The sequence below is a fragment of the Anomaloglossus baeobatrachus genome, chromosome 1 (genome assembly GCF_048569485.1).
Source record: "Anomaloglossus baeobatrachus isolate aAnoBae1 chromosome 1, aAnoBae1.hap1, whole genome shotgun sequence".
NCBI lineage: Eukaryota > Metazoa > Chordata > Amphibia > Anura > Aromobatidae > Anomaloglossus > Anomaloglossus baeobatrachus.
Genome location: NC_134353.1, coordinates 594,366,788 through 594,387,306, shown reverse-complemented (window position 1 = coordinate 594,387,306; position 20,519 = coordinate 594,366,788). Strand labels below are relative to the sequence as shown.

Sequence of the window (20,519 nt, the reverse complement as noted above, 5' to 3'; positions counted from 1 at the left end):
CAGTACATGAGGCTGTTATCCGCTCTATGGCTGCAGTATTTTATGGTGCCGCTGCTCATGGCCACACTCACATGCCCACACCCCACTCGTGACATGCCGCGGTGCCCCCACAACCTCAGCTCAGGTACAGCCGGGAGTGGCTGCCAGTGGCAGGAAGTCGGGAGCCACCATCACCTGTGCCCTGCCCTCACCGTACAGCCCAGGCCCCGTCCTCTGCACGGTACCGCCCGGTGTGAGCGCTGACAGGAGCGGAACTTCCCCGGGTGCAGGCGGCGGCTCCGGCACGATACACACTTCTGCCGGTGTGCCCGCAGGTGCCCAGCCCCGGACGCTGCCTCTCACCTGGCTTCACTGGCTTGGGTGGCGGCTTGGACATGGTGTGAGCGGAGGTGTCCGGCGTCTTCTGAAGGACCGAGGACGAGAAGTCACTGTCCGTGCGGAGAATGAGGAAGTGAGCGGCCTCCGCCGGGGGAGGAGGGGCCATGCCGGGCCGCCCTCATCCATCCACGCAGGCAGGAGCCTGCACGGCGCTGTGCGCGGGGGGCACTACAGTACAGAACAGGCACCACTGTACACGCGAGTCCACGGACTGCCCAATACCACACGCGTGTCCACGGACTGCATAATGTTACACGGACTTCACAATACCACATGCATGTACACCGAGTGCACAACACTACGCGTGTGTATACGGACTGCACAACACTACACACGTGTACACGGACTGCACAACACTACACACGTGTACACGGACTGCACAACACTACACGTGTGTATACGGACTGCACAACACTACACACGTGTACAGGGGCTGCACAACACTACACGTGTGTATACGGACTGCACAACACTACACACGTGTACACGGACTGCACAACACTACACGTGTGTATACGGACTGCACAACACTACACACGTGTACACGGACTGCACAACACTACACACGTGTACACGGACTGCACAACACTACACACGTGTACACGGACTGCACAACACTACACACGTGTACACGGACTGCACAACACTACACACGTGTACACGGACTGCACAACACTACACACGTGTACACGGACTGCACAACACTACACGTGTGTATACGGACTGCACAACACTACACACGTGTACACGGACTGCACAACACTACACACGTGTACACGGACTGCACAACACTACACACGTGTACATGGACTGCACAACACTACACGTGTGTATACGGACTGCACAACACTACACACGTGTACAGGGGCTGCACAACACTACACGTGTGTATACGGACTGCACAACACTACACACGTGTACACGGACTGCACAACACTACACGTGTGTATACGGACTGCACAACACTACACGTGTGTATACGGACTGCACAACACTACACACGTGTACACGGACTGCACAACACTACACACGTGTACACGGACTGCACAACACTACACGTGTGTATACGGACTGCACAACACTACACACGTGTACAGGGGCTGCACAACACTACACGTGTGTATACGGACTGCACAACACTACACACGTGTACACGGACTGCACAACACTACACGTGTGTATACGGACTGCACAACACTACACGTGTGTATACGGACTGCACAACACTACACACGTGTACACGGACTGCACAACACTACACGTGTGTATACGGACTGCACAACACTACACACGTGTACACGGACTGCACAACACTACACGTGTGTATACGGACTGCACAACACTACACGTGTGTATACGGACTGCACAACACTACACGTGTGTATACGGACTGCACAACACTACACGTGTGTATACGGACTGCACAACACTACACGCAAGTACGCGCATGTACACGGTTTGCACAACGCTACATGGACTGCACAAAACCACGCGTGTACACAGATTGCATAATACTACACTTGTGTACACGGACCGCACAGTACCACACACGTCTACATGGATTGCACAACACTACATGCGTATACACGGACTGCACAATACCACAAGTGTGTATTGCATCTGACCTGTGTACATTGTATGTGACCTGTGTACACGTGTGTGTAATATATATCACCTGTATACGTGTTTACTGAAGGTGTTAACTGTATATATTATCAGTGTACACGTGTAGTGTTTCACAGTTAGCCGCCAGTGTACACATGTGTAATGTTTCGCAGTTAGCCGCCAGTGTACTCGTGTAGTGTTTCGCAGTTAGCCGCCAGTGTACACATGTGTGTAGTGTTTTGCAGTTAGCCACCAGTGTACACATGTGTAATGTTTCGCAGTTAGCCGCCAGTGTACTCGTGTAGTGTTTTGCAGTTAGACGCCAGTGTACACATGTGTAGTGTTTCGCCGTTAGCCGCCAGTGTACTCGTGTAGTGTTTCGCAGTTAGCCGCCAGTGTACACATGTGTGTAGTGTTTTGCAGTTAGCCGCCAGTGTACACATGTGTAGTGTTTCGCAGTTAGCCGCCAGTGTACACATGTGTAGTGTTTCACAGTTAGCCGCCAGTGTACACATGTGTAGTGTTTCGCAGTTAGCCGCCAGTGTACACATGTGTAGTGTTTCACAGTTAGCCGCCAGTGTACACATGTGTAGTGTTTCACAGTTAGCCGCCAGTGTACACATGTGTAGTGTTTCGCAGTTAGCCGCCAGTGTACACATGTAGTGTTTTACAGTGAGTGGCTTGTGTACATTCTTGTAGTGCTGCGCATTGAACCGTCCATGTACACATGTAGTGTTTCTGAGTGTGTCGCCAGCTTTCTGACACTGGGCACTGCACTACTACCCAAAATCCTTTGGTAATCTTTATATTTCATGCACACAGTGAAGGCACCCAGTGCCAGAGGCAGCAAAGCATCCTGCACCTCCACCAGACAGTTCTCTTCTCCTCTTTCTGTTCTCCATGCTCGGTGTGGCATACCCATGCATACAATACAAAGATTGTCAACTTCTCCACTTTTGACTTGGATTCAGGTATGATTTTCACATTGCCCACAAAGTTGTTTACTCCCGATTTTGTAAAGGTGTGAACAATTTTGTCAAACCAATTTTGGGAATTTTGTGTGAAATGATGTCCAATTTGCTTTTTTTCTGTTTTGTTATATTGGGGGGGGGGGGATTTGTATTGTTCCAATACACATAAAATAAATAAACGTGTTTGACAAAATGTGTACCGTAATTGCAATAATTTTCTTAGAGAAATACTGTGGAACCTTGGTTTACGAGAACAATCCGTTCTGGGAGTGTGCTTGTTAACCAAGTTACTCATCCAGCAAAGCAAGATTTCCCATAGGAGATCATTGCAATGCAGAAACTTGTTAAATGTCCCATCCTGGTGCCCTATTGTGCCATTCCACACACGCACACACAAAACGCGCACACACACATATATTATGCTCACCTTATCTTCCGTTCCATCGCCGGCCTCCTGGGACTTGCAGCTCGCCGGTACAGGATGTGTATCGGGTAACCATCGCGACCGATGCCGGAACTTCCACTTTCAGAGCACTGACATCAAAGGCAGGAGCCGCTTGGCTCTGATTGGTCAGCGCGCTGCCTTTGAGTAGCGGCTGACAGTGGAAGTTCCTCCCTCATCGCGATGGTTACCCAATACACATCCTGTAGCAGCGAACTACAAGATCCAGGAGGCCGGCGATAGAACGGAAGGTAAGGTGAGCATAATATGTGTGTGTTTGTGCGGACTGTAAGAGCAGGTCAGAGCTCGGTAGATGTACGGAACCGGAAGTGTGTGCGGTGAGTATTTTGCTCGTATGGCAAAACTTGCTCGTAAAGTGAGTTACAAATTTACAGCAAGCTTTGCTCGTTAAGCGAAATACTCGTTAACTGGGTTACTCGTAAACCGAGGTTCCACTGTACTTCATTTCCTGGAACATTTTCAAGGGTGCCAACACTTTCGGCTTTGACTGTATCTGCTACACAAATGTGTTTGCGCTACACACTCGTGTACACAGGGAACATATGGACTATACACGGGCATATAGAGGCAACAGATACGCTATACATAGGCTAAAGACACTATTCCTGCACATACACAGGTGACAGACACTACACAAATATACGCAGGTGGCATATACACTACTACTGACATCACACAAACACCACTTTGACCAAATAGACTGCTGCATAGTGACCGTTTCTTCACGTGTACCGAGTGTCCGCATGCACTACTCTCTTCCATATGTCGGATGATACTCACCTATTCAAGTCTATGGATCATCGGAATAGATACACTGACATAGTTAACCTAGGAAATTGTATTTGCTAATATAATATATAATAATATATGGTATTTGCTAATATATTGTATTTGCTAATATAATAATATATTGTATTTACTAATATACATTTCAATATAATTTTAATATACATTTTAATATACATTTTATATATTTATTAATATAATTTTAATATACATATTAATATACATTTTATATATATTTATTAATATAATTTTAATATACATTAATATATATTTTATTTACTGCTGATGTATAGAAACGGATCTCACATGGATGTAAAAAAGATAAATCAGACATGTATATGATGTATGAGATGAAAACTAACTTTTTTTCAGCATGACAATTAGATAATTTTTAGCCTCTTGTGAACTTAGCCTTATCATCAGTACAAGTAGGGTGCAAGAGGACAGGGAGGATGAGGATGATTATGGTAATCAGAGAATGTCTTGCTCTCCATCACACAATAAAGCTCAGTATTCTGCTCCACTGAAGCATTGTCAGTGAGCACACCAGTCATATGGGAGACAATACTTCTCTATATAGCTATTACATTGAGCTTCCAACAGGCAGCAATCAAGAGATTCTTTCATTATCTAAATATCGAAGTACATATACAGTGAATAGAAAGAAAAACAAAAATATTCACATGCTTAATATAATACTTTGTTCTAGTGCCCTTTAAATTTATGACAACATTCACTTCTTTTGGGTAGGAGTCTGTCAGCATGGCAAACATAATATTCACAATTTTGACCTCTCCTAGCAGTATCACTCAAAATCTGTCAGAATTTGGGGGCATCTCCTATATACAGCCCTCTTCAGGTCACCCACAGATTTTGAAGTGCATGTAGGCCTGGGTCTTTCAAAAACTTTCAACTTCTCGTGGCAAAGCCATTCTTTTGTTGATTTAATGTATGCTTAGGGTCGTTGTCATGCTAAAAAGTGAAATTCAGATTTTTTTTTTTCCAGAGGCCTGAAGGTTTTGTAGCAAAATTATCTGATGTTGGAACTTTTCATAATTACCTCCTATTGAGGCCTCAGTTGCAGCTCCCAAAAAAACAGCTCCAAAACCCATGCTGCCTCCACTGTGCTTCACTGTGGGTATGGTGTTTTTTTGACAGTGCACAGTTTTGGCTTTACACTAAACATGCCTTTTTGCAATTATGACCAAAAAGTTGAACCTTAATCTCACCAGACCATAACTTTTAAACCAATTTGTATTTGGCAGACTTTCGGTAGATTATGGTAAAACATTGCTGAGATTGGATGTTTGTATTTGTAACTTAAGACTAGGCTTCCATCTTGTCACCCTGCTCCACTGGCCTGACATATGAAGAATACTGGAGATTGTTGTTACATTCAGTATACAACCAGTATTTGCCTGACATACCTGCAGCTCCTTTAATGTTGCTGTAGGCCTTTTGCTAGCCTATTGGACCAATTTCTGCCTTATTTTTTCATCAATTCTTGAGTGACGTTCTAGGTAATGTCACTGTTATGCCAAATTTAGGCCACTTTTTTGCGCTCTTAAAATGGTTGCAGTGTGGAACAAGAGCTGTATCATTTGTTTTTTTCACCCATATATTCTACAGGTTGGATACATGACACACATTAATAATATGCACATACTGTATATACATGTACTACACACATTTTTGCAAAAATACATTGACATTTCTAAAGTTGACAAACTATTACAACATGAATGTAAATGAAATGTTTTCTTTTCAATGATATAATAATGACAGCCTGTAGTATAGATGTTTAATTGATGTTTAACCAGTTTGGCCATGTGCACACGTTGAGTATTTGGTGAGTTTTTTACCTCAGTATTTCTATCCAAAACCAGGAGTGGGTGATAAATACAGAAATGGTGCCCGTGTGTATATTGCACTTTTCCTCTGATTGTCCCACTCCTGGTTTTGACTTACAAATACTGAGGTAAAATTCTCACCAAATACTCAGTGTTTGCACGTGGCCTAAGGGTGCAGATTTTTCAAGTGGATTTTCGTGCAATAAATCCACCCTATAATACAGTGACGGTTAAGTGAATGAGGAGGCTATAAAAATATAATTTACACACGCTATTTTGTAAATTAACCTGTGGTGCAGATTATTAAGTCCACAGCTTAATACGGTAATTCTTTCTGTAGATTTTCATTGTGAATTTACCCTTTGCAAAGCATTTGATGAAATTCACACAAAAAATCCACTTGTAAACTTTGCTGCCGAAAATCTACCGTACCTAAAATCTGCTAAGAGTGCAAGTACCCTAAGTTCCTATGCTAACTAGAGTATTTACTATTCAAAGGGGCATTAGTTCCCCAGATTAGTCTGCCCTCCTTCCATGTTATCACGACCCTGTGGGTGTGGTAACATGATTTCCACATGCCAGTGCCACTGCCAGCTCCTGGCAATCTTGCGAATGCACGCGGCTCATTTCGGCCACGTCAGTGCACCTTGAAAGTCGGGTGTATGTTTCCCGAAATTATAAGGGGAACTGCGCATCACTGGAAGTTCAAAAGATGTGTACGTCAGCCATCTTCGGAACTTCCGGTCATGCTCAGTGCACGTACACCTGGATTCAAAGGTGCACTGACGCGGCCGAAATGAGAGACGCACATCCACGAGATTTCCTTGAGCTGGCGGCTACACAGCCTCATGGAAATCATATTATCATGGCCACAAGGGCGTGATAACATGGAAAGAGGTCAGAATAGTCTAGGGCAGGGGTGGGCAATTAATGTTCCCATGGGGCCGCATGAGAAGTTGGGATGCTTTTAGAGGGCCGGACTAATATTATTAACTCAGTTCTACTATAATAAATATGTGTGTATATATATATATATATATATATATATATATATACACACACATATATACTGTGTGTGTATATAATATATATACACATACACACAATGTATACATACACACACACACAATCCCCATATACTACATCACTACACCCGCCACATACTACATCTGTAATATACATCCCTATACACTACAACTGTAATAAACTACACCTCTATATACTATACCACTATATACTACATCACTACTCCCCTATATACACCTGTATTATACTACACCCCTATATACACCTGTATTATACTACACCCCTATATACACCTGTATTATCCTACACCCCTACACCCCTATATACACCTGTATTATACTACACCCCTATATACACCTGTATTATACTGCACCCCTATATACACCTGTATTATACTACACCCCTATATACACCTGTATTATACTACACCACTATATACACCTGTATTATACTACACCACTATATACACCTGTAATATACTACACCACTATATACACCTGTATTATACTACACCACTATATACACCTGTATTATACTACACCACTATATACACCTGTAATATACTACACCACTATATACACCTGTATTATACTACACCACTACATACACCTGTATTATACTACACCCCTACACCCCTATATACACCTGTATTATACTACACCCCTATATACACCTGTATTATACTACACCCCTATATACACCTGTATTATACTACACCACTACACCACTATATACACCTGTATTATACTACACCACTATATACACCTGTAATATACTACACCACTATATACACCTGTATTATACTACACCACTATATACACCTGTATTATACTACACCACTACACCACTATATACACCTGTATTATACTACACCACTATATACACCTGTATTATACTACACCACTACACCACTATATACACCTGTAATATACTACACCACTACACCACTATATACACCTGTAATATACTACACCACTACACCACTATATACACCTGTATTATACTACACCACTATATACACCTGTAATATACTACACCACTATATACACCTGTATTATACTACACCACTATATACACCTGTATTATACTACACCACTATATACACCTGTATTATACTATACCACTATATACACCTGTATTATACTACACCACTATATACACCTGTATTATACTACACCACTACACCACTATATACACCTGTATTATACTATACCACTATATACACCTGTATTATACTACACCACTATATACACCTGTAATATACTACACCACTACACCACTATATACACCTGTAATATACTACACCACTATATACACCTGTATTATACTACACCACTATATACACCTGTATTATACTACACCACTACACCACTATATACACCTGTATTATACTATACCACTATATACACCTGTATTATACTACACCACTACACCACTATATACACCTGTAATATACTACACCACTACACCACTATATACACCTGTATTATACTACACCACTATATACACCTGTAATATACTACACCACTACACCACTATATACACCTGTATTATACTACACCACTATATACACTTGTAATATACTACACCACTATATACACCTGTAATATACTACACCACTATATACACCTGTAATATACTACACCACTATATACACCTGTAATATACTACACCACTATATACACCTGTATTATACTACACCACTACACCACTATATACACCTGTATTATACTATACCACTATATACACCTGTATTATACTACACCACTATATACACCTGTAATATACTACACCACTACACCACTATATACACCTGTAATATACTACACCACTATATACACTTGTAATATACTACACCACTATATACACCTGTAATATACTACACCACTATATACACCTGTAATATACTACACCACTATATACACCTGTAATATACTACACCACTATATACACCTGTATTATACTACACCACTACACCACTATATACACCTGTATTATACTATACCACTATATACACCTGTATTATACTACACCACTATATACACCTGTAATATACTACACCACTACACCACTATATACACCTGTAATATACTACACCACTATATACACCTGTATTATACTACACCACTATATACACCTGTATTATACTATACCACTACACCACTATATACACCTGTATTATACTACACCACTATATACACCTGTATTATACTATACCACTATATACACCTGTATTATACTACACCACTATATACACCTGTATTATACTACACCACTACACCACTATATACACCTGTATCTTACAATACCACTATATACACCTGTATTATACTACACCACTATGTACACCTGTATTATACTATACCACTATATACACCTGTATTATACTACACCACTATATACACCTGTATTATACTATACCACTATATACACCTGTATTATACTACACCACTATATACACCTGTATTATACTACACCACTACACCACTATATACACCTGTATTATACTATACCACTATATACACCTGTATTATACTACACCACTACACCACTATATACACCTGTAATATACTACACCACTACACCACTATATACACCTGTATTATACTACACCACTATATACACCTGTAATATACTACACCACTATATACACCTGTAATATACTACACCACTATATACACCTGTAATATACTACACCACTATATACACCTGTAATATACTACACCACTATATACACCTGTAATATACTACATCACTACACCCCTATATACACCTGTATTATACTACACCAGCGTCTTCTGCTGCCGGGCGGGAACTTTTCAAATGACACATGCGCGCCGTACTGACGATATCAGGGCGCGCGTGTGTCACAGAGAAAAGCTGCCGCAGGGAACAGAGGAGAGATTCCTGCGTTCCGCTGCCTGCACTGACTGTGCGGAGTTGCAGGATCTGTCCTCTGTTTCCTACCCGGCACGCAGCGTGTGATGAGGGCAATCTGACCACAGGCCTCCTGGAGCCTGGAGCTCCGGACAACAGGTCAGATTGCCCTCATCAGTGACCGGCCAGCAAGGACGCCCTGAGCCAGGCGGGCCGGTCACAGAGAGTAGGCGGGCTGGATGTGGCCCGCGGGCCGCCCCTTGCCCAGGTCTGGTCTAGGGAAACATTGCCCCTTCGACTAATCAATGCCCCAATTAGGATAGGAACAGCTCCGTTTATGAATCCTTTTATTAAACATTTATATGTGTGAATAACATTATTCAGGGCTGGTTAGGCAGGGCATTTGGGCATACAGGTATCAATGTTGCTGGGTTGATAGGCATAGGGGTCCTGACAGGTCCATTTAAGCAGATCCATTTTGAAAATCTACATAAGAGCATTTAAGGGGTTTTCATGTAAGAAGATGGACATACTGCCACATTTCCAGCTTGAAGACACTAGTAATGTTAAGATGTGTATTGTGTATGTGTAGTGTGACAAGCGTTATTTGTGGTAGAGTGTATTTGTGTTAATGTGACAACAGTTTGTGTTAACATGTAACAGTGACGGTTTCCTGTCAGGGGGGCAGAAAAGGCCCAGCGTGCAGTAGTGACGTACCTAAGGTGTGACCAGTGTGCAAAGCCGCATAATGTGTGTTTCCCTAGAGTGAGTGAAGACCGACACAAAGGATAATGGGATCCTGAGGAGAGACTGAGATACAGAGTGAACGTCAGGAGACGGCTCCTGGGACAGGACGCCTAGCAGTATGGCCCCAACTTTATAACTCAAAAAGGTATCGGGCCAGGACGGTACAGAACCGTAAGACAAAGTGAATACCTTGGGCAAGAGCTCCTTAAAGCGTAACAGCCATTTTAATTTTAAATTGTATAAATCAATAGTACACATGAAAATAATCAAATTTGCAAAAACTCATCAGAGAAATTTTCTTCTTTCTCTACCAAAATTGATCAGTCATTATCAAATTCTCAATTCTAAGGTGAAATCTTTATTCAGTGAAGATTTTCCCATTACTAAAAGGAGATGGCAGCTGTTACTGAGGAGATTCTATGTAGGTAGAAGAGGGGTCGGAGCTCTGCTTCTAGCTCCTCCTTCTGCTTCTAGCTCCTCTAATGTGATGAGCCACTTCTGGGGTAGCTGCAGGCTGCTATTTTTACGCTGGAAAGGGCCCTGATAACCATGGACATTTTAGCCTGATAATACCAGCCCTCAGCTGTCTGCTTTACCTTTGCTATTTATCAAAAATAGGAGGGACCCCATGTAATTTTTTTAAATTATTTATTCATAAAAAGCTGTCCAATAAACTCCATAGGGTGCAATTGTATTATGTCTGCCCTCTCTCTGCCTATTTCTATTATCTATCTTTATAGATCCAACAGAAATAAAAAAAAACTCTCTTCATAATTAATGTAAAAATCCTTTATTGGTACATCAATTCAGAGGGCTATACATATTAAAACCATTTAAAAAGAGAAAATAGGGGAATGTGTAGGATGCAAAAAAACAGACCCAGGGTACAAAATAAAAACATTGTTGTCTCAATCAAACCACTACATTGCTTATATAAGTAACACTTAAATAATAGTAGATGGTAGTGTGATGCACAAGGTTAATAAGTAAACATATATATACAGTACAGACCAAACGTTTGGAGATACCTTCTCATTCAAAGAGTTTTCTTTATTTTCAGGACTCTGAAAATTGTAGATTCACATTGAAGGCATCAAAACTATGAATTAAAACATGTAGAATGAAATACTTAAAAAAGTGTGAAACAACTGAAAATATGTCTTATATTCTAGGCTCTCCAAAGTAGCCACCTTTTGCTTTGATTACTGCTTTGCACACTCTTGGTATTCTCTTGATGAGCTTCAAGAGGTAGTCACCAGAAATGGTTTTCCAACAGTCTTGAAGGAGTTCCCAGAGATGCTTAGCACTTGTTGGCCCTTTTGCCTTCACTCTGCGGTCCAGCTCACCCCAAACCATCTTGATTGGGTTCAGGTCTGGTGACTGTGGAGGCCAGGTCATCTTGCGTAGCACCCCATCACTCTCCTTCTTAGTCAAATAGCCCTTGCACAGCCTGGAGGTGTGTTTGGGGTCATTGTGCTGTTGAAAAATAAATGATGGTCCAACTAAACGCAAACCGGATGGAATAGTATGCCGCTGCAAGATGCTGTGGTAGCCATGCTGGTTCAGTATGCCTTCAATTTTGAATAAATCCCCAACAGTGTCACCAGCAAAGCCCCGCCACACCATCACACCTCCTCTGCCATGCTTCACGGTGGGAACTAGGCATTTAGAGTCCATCTGGTCACCTTTTCTACAAAGACACGATGGTTGGATCCAAAGATCTGAAATTTGGACTCATCAGACCAAAGCACAGATTTCCACTGGTCTAATGTCCATTCCTTGTGTTCTTTAGCCCAAACAAGTCTTCTGCTTGTTGCCTGTCCTTAGCAGTGGTTTCCTAGTAGCTATTTTACCATGAAGGCCTGCTGCACAAAGTCTCCTCTTAATAATTGTTCTAGAGATGAGAAGGTGTATCCAAACATTTGGTCTGTACTGTACATATAATGACAAAAGAAAGTAACCAGGCTTAGTGTGTGTGTGTGTGTGTGTGTGTGTGTGTGTGTGTGTGTGTGTGTGTGTGAATAATGGCTCCAAGGTGTGAAAGTATGGGAGTCTCACAAAGGGCGAACTAAGTCAGTGCAAAGCAGGGTTCAAAGTAAAATTACAACCACACATAACCATTATCAAATATTTAATACACCTGGACTCAATGAAGGAAAATGGATACCATATGAATGTGCCCCTGAGAGGCCCAGGGGGCATGTGACACATATTAATACTCAGGCCAAATAGGTTTTTACTATCTATATAGCATTCACTGCTGGCTTAAAATGCTACAAAATCCAGCAAATATGCAGCAAATTTGCAATCCTTTTTATACCTGTGGTTTTATAGTATTTTGACAGACTTCATTGAAGTCAATGGGTGAAAAAACGTTTCAAAAACGCTGATAGAATTGACATACTGATACATACAGATTATATTCTGCACCAAATCTTCTAGTCACAAATGAGCAACTTGTGCATGATACTTCAGGATTCTCATTGACTTTGCTAGCATCAGGCTTTCTTTCAGGTTTTGTGACAAATCCCCACTCAAAAACTCATAAAAAAACAGTAAAAATGTAATATGTGCACACAGCGCTAAATGGCATTGTACTGTTGTACTGTTTGAGGAGCTGGTTGGAGGAATCATATTCTATTGAATGCTGTTGATGAAGGTAAAAGGGTTAAATAATGCTTTAGTGCTTGATATAAACTGCATTAAATAATATGGTTTTGATTAGCTGCTACTAGTAAGAATATTTCTTTCAATAAGCACTATCTTAACATGCAGTTGAACCGAGAAGTTTACATACAGTATCTAAAAAGACACATATGCATGTTTTTCTCAATTATCTGACATGAAATGAGAATAAACCTTTCCCATTTTAGGTCAGTTAGGAACCAAAATTATTTATATTTGCCAAATGCCAGAATAATGAGACCCAGAATTTTTATTTATTTTTTTATTTATTTTAGAGGTATTTTTATTACTTTCTGCAGTCAAAAGTTTACATACACTAAGAGTACTATGCCTTTAAATAATATGGGACATCCCATACGATGATGTCATGTCTTGGATGCATCTGGTTTATTGGCAACATCTGAGTTAATTAGAGACACCTGTGGATGTATTTTAATGCACATCTGAAACACACTGCTTCTTTGTGTAGAATCATGGAAAAGTAAAAAATTATCAGCCAAGAACTCAGGAAGAGAATTGTGGACTTGCACAAGTCTGGTTCATCCTTGGGTTCAATTTCCAGATCCCTGAAGGTTCCCCATTCATCTGTACAAACAATTATATGCAAGTACTAACAAGATGGGAATGTCCAGCCATCATACCACTCAGGAAGGAAACCGGTTCTGTGTACCAGAGATGAACGTGCTATGGTCAGATATGTGCACATCAACCCAAGAACAAAAGCAAAAGACCTTGTGAAGATGCTGATGGAAGCTGGTAAGATTGTGTCATTATCCACAGTGAAACAAGTACTATATCAACATGGGCTGAAAGGTCATTCTGCCGAAAAGAAGCATTTACTTCAAAAGAAACATAAAAAAGCCAGATTAATGTTTGCAAATGCACACAGGAACAAAGACCTTAATTTGAAACTAAAATTGAACTGTTTGGCCATAACGACCATCGTTACATTTGGAGGAAAAAGGAGCTTTGAAGCTTAAGAACACCATTCCAACTGTGAAACATGGGTGTGGCAGCATCATGTTGTGAGGTTGGTTTGCTGCAGGAGTGACTGGTGTACTTCACAAAATAGATGGCATCATAAGGAAGAAGATTATATGGCAATACTGAAGCAACATCTCAAGACATCAGCCAGGAACTTAAAGCTTGGGTGGAAATGGGTCTTCCAAATGGACAATGACCTGAAGCATACTGCCAAACTGGTTACAAAGTGGCTGAAGGACAACAAAGTCAATGTTTTGGAGTGGCCATCAAAAATCCCTAATCTCAATCAGATTGAAAATTTATGGGCAAAGCTGAAAAGGCAGATGCGAGCAAGGCGACCTACAAACATGGCTCAGTTACACCAGTTCTGTCAGGAGGAATGGGCCCAAATTTCTAACAACTAACGTGAGAAGCTTGTGTGCCGCCCCCATACCAGCAGCCGCCGCTGCTCGGGTCCGGACCCGCTGTGTGTGTCTGTGGCTCGACGGATCCTCCGGACACGCCGAATAAAATGGTCGGACGTAGATGTACGGGCTAGGCCGTATTAAGTTCGTGACGCCACCCACGGTGTGTGGTGAGGTGGGACACCACCGCTGCTGTTGTGGGGCACCCAGGTGAGATGTAGTGGCAGCTGGATGTTAACCCCTCCGTGGGTAGGGATGGTTGCCCCGTGACTCAGTGTCTTTGTGCAGGGTATAGCGATGGCAAGGGCCGGCGCGCCGGAACAAGCGGGGGGATGTTTTGTTACTCACAGTAAATGAATCACACAAGTCTTTTGGTAAATCAAGGTGCTGGTGGCCGGCCGTCATGGCCGGTTGCATTCAGGTCCCCCACCTGGGCTGGTGGTCGCTGTCATTTTCCCTCTGCACTTGTTTTGTGTATGGTGGACTGCCTGGTCTGGAACTCAGGAGTCCGCTCCCAGCTGGCTGTGGCCTAAGGAGCCGTGCCCGCAGACGCTGGCCCGTGGGATCTATGGGCCCTGGTGGTGGCCTTATCCCTATCGGGGGGCTGTTGTCTTCTTTAGGGACTTTGGGTGGGACAGGACCTATACTCCTGCCCTCAATCGGTTAATTAGCTAGGCCGCTGGTTTCGGTCCTGGCTTCAGGGTCCGAGTACCCCCTCTGTGCTACGGTTTCCTGGTCAGTTCTCCGTGTCGGTACCGGCGGGCTACAACCCTGTCCCGGTCCACCTCGGATCTGCTGAGCCATCTTCCCATCTCCTGCTGACGGAGATCACCGTCTGCCTCCTAGCCAAGGTACCAGGGCTCCTACCCTGGCACCGTTCAACTTGAACTTCCTTTGCTGGAGCTACCCTAGCTCCAGCCCACACTCCTCTCCACTTGAACACAAACTTAAATGCTTGTTTTCCCGCCCCAGGCTGTCTAGACCCCTGGGTGGGCGTTTCCAACCATCTGTTCCCGCCCACAGGTGTGCCTATCTTTCCCTAAGGGGGGTGACTAGGGTTTCAGGTCAGCTGTGTGTTACCTAGGTGAGGGAAGGTGTTATGCGGGTGCCTATTTGTGACTCCCTTCTTTTGCCAGGGCGTCACACTTGTGGAAGGATATCCAAAACGTTTGACCCAAAGGTCCAGTCACACTAAGCAACTTACCAGCGATCCCAACAACGATAGGGATCGCTGGTAAGTTGCTAGGAGGTTGCTGGTGAGATGTCACACTGCGACGCTCCAGAGATCCCACCAGCAACCTGACCTGGCAGGGATCGCTGGAGCGTCGCTACACGAGTTGCTGGTGAGCTCACCAGCAACCAGTGACCAGACCTCAGCGCCGCGTGGAAGATGCTGCGCTTGGTAACTAAGGTAAATATCGGGTAACCAACCCGATATTTACCTTGGTTACCAGCGCACGGAGCTACACGTGCAGAGAGCAGGGAGCAGCGCACACTGAGCGCTGGCTCCCTGCTCTCCTAGTTACAGCACACATCGGGTTAATTACCCGATGTGTACTGCAGCTAAATGTGCACAGAGCAGGGAGCAGCGCACAATGTTTAGCGCTGGCTCCCTGCTCTCCTAGCTACAGGTTAATTAACCCGATGTGTACTGCAGCTACATGTGCACAGAGCAGGAGCCGGCACTGACAGTGAGAGCGGCGGAGGCTGGTAACAAAGGTAAATATCGGGTAACCAAGGACAGGGCTTCTTGGTTACCCGATGTTTACTGTGGTTACGAGTCCTCAGAAGCCGGCTCCTGCTGCCTGCACATTTAGTTGTTGCTGTCTCGCTGTCACACACAGTGATGTGCGCTTCACAGCGGGACAGCAACAACTAAAAAATGGTCCAGGACATTCAGCAACAACACAGCAGGGGCCAGGTTGTTGCTGGATGTCACACACAGCAACATCGCTAGCAACGTCACAAAAGTTGTTCGTTAGCAGCGATGTTGCTAGCGATGTTGCTTAGTGTGACGGGGCCTCAAGTCACACAGTTTAAGGACAATGTTGCGAAATACTAATGAAATGTAAACTTTTGACTTTGCAGAAAGTAATAAAAAAGCCGTAAAACATTCTCTCTCATTATTCTGGCATTTGGCAAACATAAATTTGCCAAATTTGCCAAACATGTATGTTTCTAATTGACCTAAAATGGGAAAGGTTTATTCTGATTTCATGGCGGATAGTGAGAAAAACATACATGTGTCTTTTTATATAGCGTATGTATACTGTACTTCTGGTTTCAACTGTATATTAGCACTAGGAGCTAATCAATATACTTAATTCTGCTCAATATTAAGTGACAAAGATTAATATAAACTTCCATAAAGCTGTGGATTGTCAGTATTCCCAAGGTGTTTAAATACCCTTTCCTTCCTTTGGACTGTGCTGGTGATATTTTCAGTTCCTTCAAGCCGAAGTTGCAAGCAGGTGATTTGTACTACTCTGTGGTATCGATGCTGAAAGCTCTGCTGAGCTCCTACCTGAGTCATCTAATGATAAGTAGTTCATGTTTTTCCCCCTGAGTGTCCTTCTTATGTCTTCTATATTTTTTTAGTGGGGCTGATGAAGAGCCCACCCCATCCGTTCCCTATATAGTGCCCAGCATTAGAGATACCTAGGGTCAGGTATTCGGCTCGGAGCTTAGGTGCGGAACCTATCTAGGGTGATGAGGGACCCCAGATACCAGCAGTAGATTCGGTCAGTGGTCACCATCTCCCCTTTCCCAAAACACTGGTTTTCCCTTTCGCCGTGCACTTGGTACTTCCCCGTACCTAGCGTGATACCGTAGTACCTCTATGGTTTATGACATGGGGCCTTTAGCATGTAGGTGTATGTTCCCAATGTAGTTTTTAACTGCAATAATAGGCCTGTGGAAAACCAGTGGTGATGCCCTCTTCCTCTAAAATTGTCTGTTTTGTATATTGTGCAACTTATTCTTTTGCGGCCGCAGTTTATTAAGCAATGACCTTATTTGACTCTTGAATCTTCCTTCACGTGATCTTTTTTCAGCATTCATTTGACTAAAAGAACTCAAAACTAGATTTCTTTTTTTTTTTCACAAGCATGTTTTTTTTTTATTGTTCACACGTTCAGTTTTCCAAGCATTTTACTAATGTATAGTAAAGCTTATGATGACACCTGAAAAAAACTCAATGCCCAGAACACGCTGTATATTGAGAAAAATAAAATAAAAAATGGTAAAAACGCACAAACTCAACAAAAATGCCACAACTGACATTATCTAGTGTTTTGTTTCCCTGTTGACTTCAAACTAAGATCTGCCCATAGTTTCAAAAACAAAGCCAAGAAAGATGCTGAATTTTTTTCCAAAACGTGAGTTAAATCACCCTGATATGACTCCCCTAAGTGAAGAAAGAAGTAAGAAGAAAATATTTTAATCTGAACAAATTTAATATAAGCCTTGCCCTTTCAATGTTTCATTTTTTTGCCAACTTCTATTTTTCATCGTAGTAAGACATACCGTATTTTTCGTTTTATAAGATGCACCGGATTATAAAACGCAACCCAAATTTAGAGATAAAAAAAGAAAAAAAATGGGGTCTGTCTTATACTCCGGTGTTGTCTTACGAGAGGGGGCCGGCAGCGGTTGTGGAGCGGGGTCACAGGAGGCAGAGGTTATGCTGGCAGTGGCGGCGGGTCAGTGCTGGCAGCGGGTCAGTTCTGGCAGCGGGTCAGTGCTGACAGCGGAGTGTCTGTGCTGGCAGAGGAATCTGCGGTGGTTGTGTGTGGAGCAGGCCGGTGCGGCAAGTGTTCCAGATGCTCTGTTGGCGGTCCGGGCTTCAAAGAAATGGTGCCCGGAGTGGCGCATGTACAGATGGACCTCTCATCCAAGAGCTCCATCTGCGCATGTGCTGACTCCAGGCGCCATCATTTTAAGCCCGAACCGCGGGCAGATCATCTAGGACACCCGTCGCACAGCCACCGCAGCTTCCGCTGCCAGCACAGCCACCGCAGTCTGCACAACCAGCCGCCCGCCCACACAGAGTGGCATCCAGCAGACCACCCGCGCACCCGCACAGAGAGGCAGCTGGCCGCCAGCACAAAGAGACAGTCGCCTGCACACTCCGACAGGCACCTGGCTGCCTATACACAAAGGAGAATCCTCTAGATTTTTGTTACATGGAAAGAAGGGAATTTTGTTACTTACCGTAAATTCCTTTTCTTCTAGCTCTTATTGGGAGACCCAGACGATTGGGGTATAGCTACTGCCCTCCGGAGGCCACACAAAGCACTACACTAAAAAGTGCAAGGCCCCTCCCCTTCTGGCTATACCCCCCCGTGGTATCACGGGTTCTCCAGTTTTAGTGCCAAAGCAAGAAGGAGGAAGCCAATAACTGGTTTAAACAAATTAACTCCGAATAACGTCGGAGAACTGAAAAACCGTTCAACATGAACAACATGTGTACCCGCAAACAACAAAAAAATCCCGAAGGACAACAGGGCGGGTGCTGGGTCTCCCAATAAGAGCTAGAAGAAAAGGAATTTACGGTAAGTAACAAAATTCCCTTCTTCAGCGCTCTATTGGGAGACCCAGACGATTGGGACGTCCAAAAGCTGTCCCTGGGTGGGTAAAGAGATACCTCATGTTAGAGCTGCAAAACAGCCCTCCCCTACGGGGATGTCACTGCCGCCTGCAGGACTCTTCTACCTAAGCTGGCATCCGCCGAAGCATAGGTATGCACCTGATAATGTTTGGTGAAAGTGTGCAGACTCGACCAGGTAGCTGCCTGGCACACCTGTTGAGCCGAAGCCTGGTGTCGCAAAGCCCAGGACGCACCCACAGCTCTGGTTGAGTGGGCTTTCAGCCCTGAAGGAACCGGAAGCCCAGCAGAACGGTAGGCTTCCAGAATTGGTTCTTTGATCCATCGAGCCAGGGTGGCTTTAGAAGCCTGCGACCCCTTGCGCTGGCCAGCGACAAGGACAAAAAGTGCATCTGAACGGCGGATAGGCGCCGTGCGAGAAATATAGATTCTGAGTGCTCTCACCAGATCTAGCAAACGTAAGTCTTTCTCATACCGGTGAACCGGCTGAGGACAAAAGGAAGGCAAGGATATATCCTGATTAAGATGAAACGAGGATACGACCTTAGGGAGAAACTCCGGAACGGGGCGCAGCACTACCTTGACCTGGTGGAACACCAGGAAGGGAGCCTTGGATGACAGAGCTGCCAGCTCAGACACTCGCCTAAGCGATGTGATCGCAACAAGAAACGCCACTTTCTGTGACAGGCGAGAAAAGGAAACGTCCTTTAGAGGCTCGAAGGGCGGCTTTTGCAGAGCAACTAGTACTCTGTTCAGATCCCATGGATCTAACGGCCGCTTGTACGGGGGCACAATATGACAGACCCCCTGTAGGAATGTGCGCACCTTAGGAAGACGTGCTAGACGCTTCTGAAAAAACACAGATAGTGCCGAGACTTGCCCTTTAAGTGAGCTGAGCGACAAGCCCTTTTCCAACCCCGATTGCAGGAAGGAAAGAAAGGTGGGCAATGCAAATGGCCAAGGGGATACTCTCTGTGCAGAGCACCAGGATAAGAAAATCTTCCACGTTCTGTGGTAGATCTTAGCAGACGTTGACTTCCTAGCTTGTCTCATTGTGGCTACGACTCCTTGAGATAATCCTGCGGACGCTAGGATCCAGGACTCAATGGCCACACAGTCAGGTTCAGGGCCGCAGAA

General features: G+C 43.7%; 1 protein-coding gene across 1 annotated transcript in view; it reads right to left on the bottom strand.

Moving 5' to 3' along the window:
* OSTF1 (osteoclast stimulating factor 1) overlaps positions 1-499 on the bottom strand; it is a 94,859-nt gene extending 94,360 nt beyond the window's left edge. Inside the window, exon 1 of the mRNA XM_075340248.1 lies at positions 343-499. Within this exon, the coding sequence (XP_075196363.1) occupies positions 343-484 (142 nt within the window). The 5' untranslated portion in view covers positions 485-499. The remainder of the gene's footprint in view (positions 1-342) is intronic.
* Between the last annotated feature and the right edge of the window lie 20,020 nt (positions 500-20,519).